General features: G+C 46.0%; 1 protein-coding gene across 1 annotated transcript in view; it reads right to left on the reverse strand.

Moving 5' to 3' along the window:
- Nucleotides 1-7,890, reverse strand: part of LOC144684014 (coagulation factor IX-like) — a 32,952-nt gene extending 25,062 nt beyond the window's left edge. The window contains exon 1 of the mRNA XM_078547705.1: nt 6,090-7,890. Coding sequence (XP_078403831.1) covers nt 6,090-6,180 — 91 coding nt within the window. The 5' untranslated portion in view covers nt 6,181-7,890. The remainder of the gene's footprint in view (nt 1-6,089) is intronic.
- Between the last annotated feature and the right edge of the window lie 1,988 nt (nt 7,891-9,878).

Genomic DNA, 9,878 nt, shown 5'->3' on the forward strand with positions numbered 1-9,878 from the left:
CCCATCCTCTGTCATTGAACTACAGTATGCAGGCGTTGCTTGCATCTGCGCACACTCGGAGGCCGAACTCCAAGCCATCGTCAACGCCTTCACCGAGGCAGATGAGAGCATGGGCCTTGCATTAAACATCCATAGGACAAAGGTCCTCTACCAACCTGCCCCCTGCACACTGCCACCCCCACCACCACCCCCCACCCGGTTATCAAAATCCACAGCGAGGCCTTGGACAACGTGGACCACTTTCCATACCTTGGGAGCCTGGTGTCAACAAGGGCAGACATCGACGATGAAGTTCAACACTGCCTTCAGTCTGCCAGTGCAGCCTTCAGCTGCCTGAGGATGAGAGTACTTGAAGACCAGGACCTCAAACCAGGCACCAAGCTCATGGTCTACAGAGCAGTAGTGATACCCACCCTCCTGTATGGCTCAGAGACATGGACAATGTACAGCAGGCACCTCAAAACTCTGGAGAAAAACCACCAGCGCTGCCTCTGCAAGATCCTGCAAATCCATTGGCAGGATAGGCACACCAACGTCATTGTTCCCACTCAGGCCAACATCCCCAGCATCGCAGCATTGACCACGCTCGATCAGCTCCATTGGGGGGGGCCACATCGTCCACATGCTTGGCACGAGACTCCCGAAACAAGTGCTCTACTCAGAGCTTCGACACGGCGAGTGAGCCCCAGGAGAGCAGAGAAAACACTGCAAGGACACCCTCAAAGCCTCCTTAAAAAAGTGCAACATCCCCACCGACATTTGGGAATCCCCGGCCCAAGACCGTGGAGGGTGAAGTGGAGGGAAAGCATCCGGGAAGGAGCTGAACACCTTGAGTCTCATCGCCAAGGGCTAGCTGAAGCCGAGCGTCGACAGCGAAAGGAGCGCGTGGCAACCCGGGCACCCCACCCACCCGTTTCCCCCACCACCATCTGCCCCACCTGTGACAGACTGTAGGTCGCGCATTGGGCTCTTCAGTCACCTGAGAACTCATTTTTAGTGTGGAAGCAAGTCATCCTCGACCCCGAGGAGGTGCCTAAGGTTCTCCGCCTATCAGTACTGTGGGTGGATTACAGTAGTTCCAGAAGGCGGTTCACCGCCATCTTCTCAAGAGCAATCAGGGATGGGCAAGAAATGCTGGCTTTGCCAGCAAGACCCACACCCCATGAAAAGTGATATTAAAAAAATTGGAGCAAATACAACCACATTTCTTAAGATGGCTGAACTCAGCACCATAGGTCTCAGTTAGTCTAGCATTAACACAAGATCACATGAGAAAAGGAGCATCATCGATCTTTCATAAACACATGGAGTACCCACATGGAGACAATCCTCCTGATGTCATCAATGCATCACTGAGGAAGTCATTAAATAGAATGGTAACATTGGGCAATTCTCTCTCACTGGTGAACGGCAGAGGTAGATAGATTCTTGCTGAGCAAGGGGGTGAAAGTTTATCGGGGGTAGTCGGGAATGTGGAGTTGAGGTTAAAATCAGATCAGCCATGATGTTTTTGAGGGGCGGAGCAGGCTCGAGGGGCCGAGTGGCCTCCTCCTGCTCCAAATTTGGATGTTTTGTATGTGTCTGGATTAAAGATCATGGATCAGGTTTACTTTTTGGCGTTTAAGGCACCAGTTATTGTTACAGTTCCCAAAGCGCAGTGGTTCATGAAAACTCAAACATGGGTCTCCATGTCCCATCACGTCAGAGTATGAGCTGAGGTTCTCTTAGTGAGCTGGAGAGAGCAATGTCTCATAAGAAGATTCGCCCTATAGTCACTATTATATTGTTTCCTCCTATCGTCCGTGTGACTGATATCAGAATCACAGGAATACAAACAATATACAACAAATACGTGGATTTTTCATTGTAACATGAACTGGAATATATATATACACACCATGAGTACAGAAGCACGTCCTACACACCTCTTACTGTGTCAGTCTACACCCACAACTCTATGGTCATGTGGGACATGACATCATTTCCTTCATTGACTCTCCACTTAGAGTCTCTTAATGTGATGCCACAACAGCCAGGTACTGGTAGTGATGACCAGAGCTGTAGGATTGTCTGTCCATATGCGCAATGCCCTGTCATGGGATGGCTGATTCTGAAAAAAAGGCATCACAGTGGCCTAGTGGTAATGTCACTGGGTTAGTAATCTGGAGGCCAATTCTGTGGGGACATGGGTTCAAATCCCACCACAGCAACTGGTGAAATTTAAAAATTCAATTAATAAATGTGGAATTACAAACAAGTCTTAGTTATAGTGACCATGAAACCATTACTGATTGTTATAAAAACCCATCTGGCTCACTAATGACCTTTAGGGAAGGAAATCTGCCTCATCTGACCCGTATGTGACTCCAGGCCCACAGCAATGTGGTTGACTCTTCAATGGCCCAGCAAGCCTCTCAATTGTATCAAACCGATGCAAAGTCTAAAAAAAGGAATGAAACCGGATGGGCCACCCGGCATCGACCTGGGCACCAGAAACAACAATGGCAAACTCAGCCCTGTCGACCCTGCAAAGTCCTCCTTATTAACATCTGGAGGGCTTGTGCCAAAATTGGGAGAGCTGTCTCACAGACTAGGCAAGCAACAGCCTGATATAGTCATCCTCACGGAATCATACCTGACCGACAATGTGCCAGGCACTACCAACACCATCCCTGGATGTGTTCTGTCCCTCCAAAAGGACAGACCCATGAGTTATGATGGCACAGTGGTATACAGTCAGGAGGGAGAAGCCCTGGGAGTCCTCAACATTGACTCTGGACCCCATGAAGTCTCATGGCATCAGGTCAAATATGGGCAAGGAAACCTCCTGCTGGTTACTACCTACTGCCCTGCCTCAGCTGATGATTCCATGTTGAATGCCATTTGGGCAGAGAATAAACTCTGGGTTGGGGACTTCAATGTCCATCACCAAGAGCATCTTGGTGGCACCATGACTGGCCGAGCTAGATGAGTTCTGAAGGACATAGCTGCTACACTGGATCTGCAGCAGGTGGTGAGGGAAAACCTACATGAGCTCGTCCTCACCAATCTACATGTTGCAGATGCATCTGTCCATGGCAGTCCCGGTAGGAGTGACCACCGCACAATCCTTGTGGAGACAAAGTCCTGTCCTTACATTGTGGATACCCGCCATCGTGTTGTGTGGCACTACAACCTTGCTAAATGGAATAAATTTTGAACAGATCCAGCAACCCAAGACTGGGCATCCACGAGGTGCTGTGGACCATCAGCAGCAGCAGAATTGTACTCGAACATCATCTGTAACCTCATCGCCCAGCGTATCCCCCGCTCTACCATTAATCAACCCTGGTTCAATGAAGAGTGTAGGAGGGCATGCCAGGAGCAGCACCAGGCATACCTAAAAATGAGGTGTCAGCCTGGTGAAGTTATAACACAGGACTACTTGCATGCCAAACAGCATAAGCAGCAAGTGATAAACAGAACTAAACGATCCCACAACCAATGGATCAGATCTAAGATCTGCACTCCTATCACATCCAGTCGTGAATGGTGGTGGATAATTCAATAACTCACTGGAGGAGGAGGCTCCACAAATATCCCCATCCTCAATGACGGAGGAGCCCAGCACATCAGTGTAAAAGATAAGGCTGAAATATTTGCTACAATCTTCCAGCCAGAAGTGCCGAGTGGATTATCCAACTCCGCCTTCCCTGGAGGTCCCCAACATGATAGATGCCAGTCTTCAGCCAATTTGATTCACTCCACATGATATCAAGAAACGGCTGAAGGCACTGGATACTGCAAAGATTATGGGCCCTGACAACATTCCGGCAATAGTACTGAAGACTTGTGCTCCAGAACTTGGCGCACCCCTAGCCAAGCTGTTCCAGTACAGCTACAACACTGGCATCTATGCGGCAAAGGGGGAAATTGCCCAGGTATGCCCTGTACACAAAGAGCAGGACAAATCCAACCTGGCTAATTAGAACCCCATCACTCTACTCTCGAGCATCAGCAAAGTGATGGAAGGGGTCATCAACAGTGCTATCGAGCGGCACTTGCTTAGGAATAACCTGCTCACTGACGCTCAGTTTGGGTTCCGCCAGGGCCACTCAGCTCCTGACCTCATTACAGTCTTGGTTCAAACATGGACAAAAGAGCTGAACTCCCGAGGTGAGGTGAGAGTGACTGCCCTTGACATCAAGGCCGCATTTGACTGAGTGTGGCATCAAGGAGCCCTAGTAAAACTGGATTAAATGAGAATGAGAATGACTCTTCGCTGGTTGAAGTCATACCTAGAACAAAGGAAGATGGTTGTGGTTGTTGAAAGTCAATCATCTCAGTTCCAGGACATCACTGCAGGAGTTCCTCAGGGTAGTGTCCTCGGCCCAACCATCTTCAGCTGCTTCATCAATGACCTTCCTTCCATCATAAGGTCAGAAGTGGGGATGTTCGCTGGTGATTGCACAATGTTCAGCACCATTCGAAGTTCCTCAGATACTGAAGCAGTCCATGTCTAAATGCAGCATGACCTTGACAATATCCAGGCTTGGGCTGGTCAGTGGCAAGTAAAATTCGTGGCACACAAGTGCCAGGCAATGCCCATTTCCAACAAGAGAGAACACAACCATCCCTCCTTGGCATTCAATGGCATTACCATCACTGAATCCCCCACTAACTGGGGGTTACAATTGACCAGAAACAGAACTCGACTAGCCATATAAATACTGTGGCTACAAGAGCAGGTCAGAGACTAGGAATCCTGTGGTGAATAACTCACTTCCTGACTCCCCAAAGCCTGTCCGGCAAAAGTCAGGAGTGTGGTGGAATACTCTCCACTTGCCTGGATGAATGCAACTCCCACAACAATCAAGAAGCTCAACACCATCCAGGACAAAGCAGCCCCGCTTGATTCGCACCACATCCACCCATCTTCAACATTCATTCCCTGCAACACAGATGCATAATAGCAGCAGTGTGTACCATCTACAAGATGCACTGCAGCAACTCACCAAGGCTCCTTAGACAGAACCTTTCAAACCTACGACCTCTACCACCTAGAAGAACCAAGGGCTGCAGACGCATGGGAACACCACCACCTGCAACTTCCCCTCCAAGCCACTCCCAATCCTGACTTGGAAATATATCGCCGTTCCTGTACTGTCGCTGGGTCAAAATCCAGGAACTCCCTCCCTAACAGCACTGTGGGTGTATCTACACCACAGGGACTGCAGCGGTTCAAGAAGGCAGCTCACTACCACCTTCTCAAGGGCAATTAGGTATGGGCAATAAATGCTGGACTAGCCAGCGACACCCACATCCTATGAAAGAAATTTAAAAATCACCGATCTCAGTTGAAATTTCTTATGGTTGACTATAAATCTTCGGATGTACGGAATGCTTGTCCAATGATCTACCTCGTAAAGTCATGGCCAGTGATCCAAATATGGATTAGGTACAGTTAGTGTCATGGTTACATTACTGGAATATAAGTTCAAATAAGAATATAAGTTCAAATTCAGTATGAGAATTTGAATTCAGCTCAATAAATATGAAAATAAAAATATTGTATCAATAAAAGTGATCATGAAGCTGCCAAATTGTCATTAAACTCCTTGCAGTTCACTGGTATCCTTTAGGAAAGGGAACTTGCCATCCTTATCTGGTCTCACCTATAAGTCACTCCTGTTTGACAACAATATGGCTGACTCCTAATGTCCCTCTTGAAGTGGCCTAGCAAGTCACTCTGTTGCACCAAACCGTGACCGGTGACGGGCTAAAAGTGTCATCCACACCCGCATCTCACGAATGAGCCACATCCCAAGAATTCTGACACATTGAGTTCCCTCTGGCAGTACATTCTATAGAATCGCTCAGCACAGGGCCTCTCCTTCACTTGGAGCATCACTATGTTGTGGTATAGATCCTGACCGAGGGCAGGACAAGAGGGGAAAGTAGTTTAGGAAAAAGTTGGTCAGATTGGACATCGTACCCTCGGTCAACAGGCTAAAGGAAAAAAGCTTTCCTGAAACCCTGAGGGCTGTGTTTTTTTTTTTCCCCTATTCAATTTTAGTTCCTCAAAACAAGTTAATGTGAAACTTACATACCTTCGCAGTCACTGAACTTGAAGAGTACGAGAAGACCGACAGTTAACAACAAGTAGATTTCAGCCATTATCCTCTGTTTGAAAATAGACATTTAATGCATGGAGTAAATGCAAGGAAGGAGACAAACTGTTCAATGATTAGCCACAGAGTCCATGCACTTTCCTGTGCTTTATTTACAATCCAGCTTACTCAGTGACCTGGTTCAAATCCAGCTCTCTGACAGCTGTGGCCAAATCTAGAAGCTGCAGCGTACAATGTTAGGACACAGCCTGAACTCCAGGAGTTTACATGTTAATATTTGCATAATTTGAAACCCATCAAGCATCTTTTCCTTGGGAAGGTTTTGAAATATATATGAAATAATAAAAACAAAACAATGTGTTTATAAAGTTAATCAAGTATTCGCCAAATCAATGCAAGCAGGCCAGTTTTATCCTAATCTTTATTAACTAAAACGCAAACACTCGTGCTTTGTCTTCACATCACTACTCTGCTATAAATGAAGCATTTTGAGCCACTAAACCAGTTGTTCTTAGATCAACTACAATATTTAGAAATCAATTCCATAGATTTAATGGAGGGGTTCAAAGTTTTATGGGATTTTGAACATCAGAATAAGGAGAAACTGTTACCCTGGCAGGAGGGTTAATAACCAGGGGACACATGCAGATTTAAACTAATCAAGAAAAAAAGCAGGGAGGGAGAGGAGGAGAATTATTTTCATGCAGCAAGTTATGATCTGGAAGGCGCTGCCTGAAATGGCGGTGGAAGCAGATTCAAAAGGAACTTTCAAAAAGAAATGAGGTAATACTTGAAAGGAAAAAATTTGCAGAGCACTGGGGAAAGAGCAGGGGAGAGAGGGACTAACTGATCAACCCTTTCAAAGAAGCAGCACAGTCACGATGGATCACAGGGCCGCCTTCTGCGGTATATCATTTGATTACATTTTTCTTGGTACTCATTGGCATTCAGTAGCTGGAAGTTAATCATTACCCTCGTCAGGATGAAATCGTTTTGCAATATTTACTGGCATTCACCAGTCATAGAGACATATTTCAATTTTGTTCAATGTTGGCAGTATTTACTGATTCCTATGGCTCTGTTATATAGCATGGCTGTTATTCAGCAGGTGGGAGCTGACTGGCTCTTGTTGACTGATTTTATTTAAATTAAACTGACCCTCGGCAATTTACATGTTTGTCCGTTTGTTTGGTGATACCTTCTTCCCATAAGTTTGACTGCCATGAATCATCACCTCTGTCTGCCCTGTGCTGTTCTACATGCAGCTTAAACTAATTTCCTACCTTCCAATATCTAAAGCCAGCTCAAGGCCAGGTGTTTATGCTCATCTCTCCAACTTAACTACCCTGCTTTAACTATTCTTGAACTTAAATTATTTTTCTTAGGAAAGGGTATTAAGAGTTACTGAAGCAAGGTGGGTAAATAGGGAGATTCAGATCAACCATGATTTAATTGAATGGCAGAACTGCTTCGAGGGGCTGAATGGCCTCCTCCTCTTCCTATTTTCCTACTCATGATTACATTCTCTGTGTCTTGTACGTCTTTTGTTTCTCTAACTTCTCTCATAGCCTCCACTTGTCTCACGCTATTATCAGTTAACCAACTCCAGTTCTTCACTCAATCCTAAATCGCAACAGGACGTGGCTACACTTTAAAAGTACTTCGTTCAGTGTGAGATGCTTTGGGATATCCTGTTGTCATGCAGGTGCTATGGACACCAGCATCTTTTTTTTTGTTTCAAATCACATTCCAGCGCATCAGTTTCTTTGCCTGTGCATGTGCAATCTCGCACTCGCTCTTTCTCACTCTGTTCCTTTTTCTAAACTGTTCATCTGTAATATTTTCTGGTTCCGATAAAGGCAAAGTCTGAAAAATTGACTTGCTGCTTCTCACCACGGACCCTTTGTTGGACTTGCTGAGTGTTTCTAGGATCTTCTGTTTTCACTGCAGATTTCCAGCATCGGCAATTTCTGTTTCCCATTCCAAATTCCAAGGCTCTTAAATGCTATTACAACACCTCACTCACACTTATATATAGCGCCTTTAACATAGTAAGATATCCCAAGGTGCTTCATAGGACCAGTTATTAAACAAAATTAGACACCAAGCCACATTAGGAGAAATTAAGATAGGTTTTACGGCGCAGCATAAACGAATGGATGGGGGTAGAGAGGCTGAGAGGTTTAGGGAGGGAATTCCAGAGGTTAGGGTTTAGGCAGCTGAATATCCAGAGGTAGTTCAGACTATGAGCCTCACTACAGATTCAATCAGAATCCCAGAATTAATTTGACATTAACCCTTTTGTACACTTTTGCCAGGTTCTGCCAATGATGAAAGATGAAAGAAAGAACTTGCATTTATATAGCACCTTTCACAACCTCAGGATGTCCCAAAGTACTTTCTCACTGAGAGAACCTGAGGTCATTACAGCCAATGAATTAACTCTTAAAGTGGAGTCATTCTTGTGATTTTGAATTTTTTAAAAAATCAATTAAGTTCCATGCTGGGATTTAAACCTATGACACCAGAACATTAGCCTGGGCTCCTGGGTTACTAGGCTAGTAACATTGTCATTTTGCCATCATCGCCCCAATCATTCACACCATTTTCAAGCTGGTCCGATTATAATGACTAAATCATTGAAGCGATGATGGTGGAAAGATGAGCGTTTCAAGGCTTTGGTACCATTGAGGTCCGGCTGACGTGATGACAACTGATGTTTCATAGTCACTTCATCAACCTCCGACTTCTGCTTCTCGTCTATTGTAGGACTTTAGCAGTGACACATCAAGATTACATAGTTACAGTTCGTTATTATTTAGTCTAATAAATTGGAGCTGTGCTTTCTAGCTAAGAGTTTGTGATAGCTTCGCTTAGACCAGATTTACACTCATTCCAAGAGGTTAGCTGTTAAAATGCAGAAAGAAGCATCTTCCTTCATGTACTCTCAATATCCTTTACCTTTGTATAGAGATGAGTCCATGACCCACAGCACATTAAGATGGCTGTCGTGAACTCAGTTATGTTTTTGTTCCCAGCCTTGAACCATGTTCTTTTCAGATATCAAGAATCTTCTGGTCCCACCAGCAGCAGGAATCTTGGCGACCAGGGGGACTTAACTTGTCCTGAGGCCAAAAGTCAATTTCCCAACGCCAGCGTGAACTTTAGGGTTCACTTTATGTTCTCTGGACTTTAAAAGGTGGGTTAAAGGTGGGTCGAGCTTCTGGCAGACAACGTCAGGAAGCCCTTTGGCGTGTATTAGCACGTCATGGATGCTCATTAAAAGACCACCTCACCGGAATTAAGTTCCCTGCCAGCAAGAAATTAGAATGTTGAAACTTCTTCCGTGATTACCGGTGAGTTGGTGCTGTATTGTCCTCTTTGTGGAGTGTCTGTAAATGCCAGCCTGTGCCTGAGAGCGGGTGGTGACAGGGCACGTTGTGTGCAGGAGGACCGAGGAAAGGGAGGAAAGGTTAATGGGGTAGGGTGGAACAGTGGCCGGGTAAAGGTGGGAGGGATAGCGCAGACTGTCCAGGTGCCCTTTAAATATAGCGCCCAGAACTTCGACCCCCGCCATGAGGTAACGGTAGGGATGGTCACTTCCCGCCTGCCCCCGCCACGAGATTTGGCGAACTCCTCGTGAATGCAGATCTAATGAGCTGAACAGCCGCAAGATTGCGCGTGGTCACCTGTCCCACCCCCAGTGGAAACCACTCTCACTTCTATCCCCGCCATCGAACGTCACAGAATTGCTAGGTCGCAGAAGGA

Source organism: Cetorhinus maximus, chromosome 8 (assembly GCF_964194155.1).
Source record: "Cetorhinus maximus chromosome 8, sCetMax3.hap1.1, whole genome shotgun sequence".
Taxonomy (NCBI): Eukaryota; Metazoa; Chordata; class Chondrichthyes; order Lamniformes; family Cetorhinidae; genus Cetorhinus; species Cetorhinus maximus.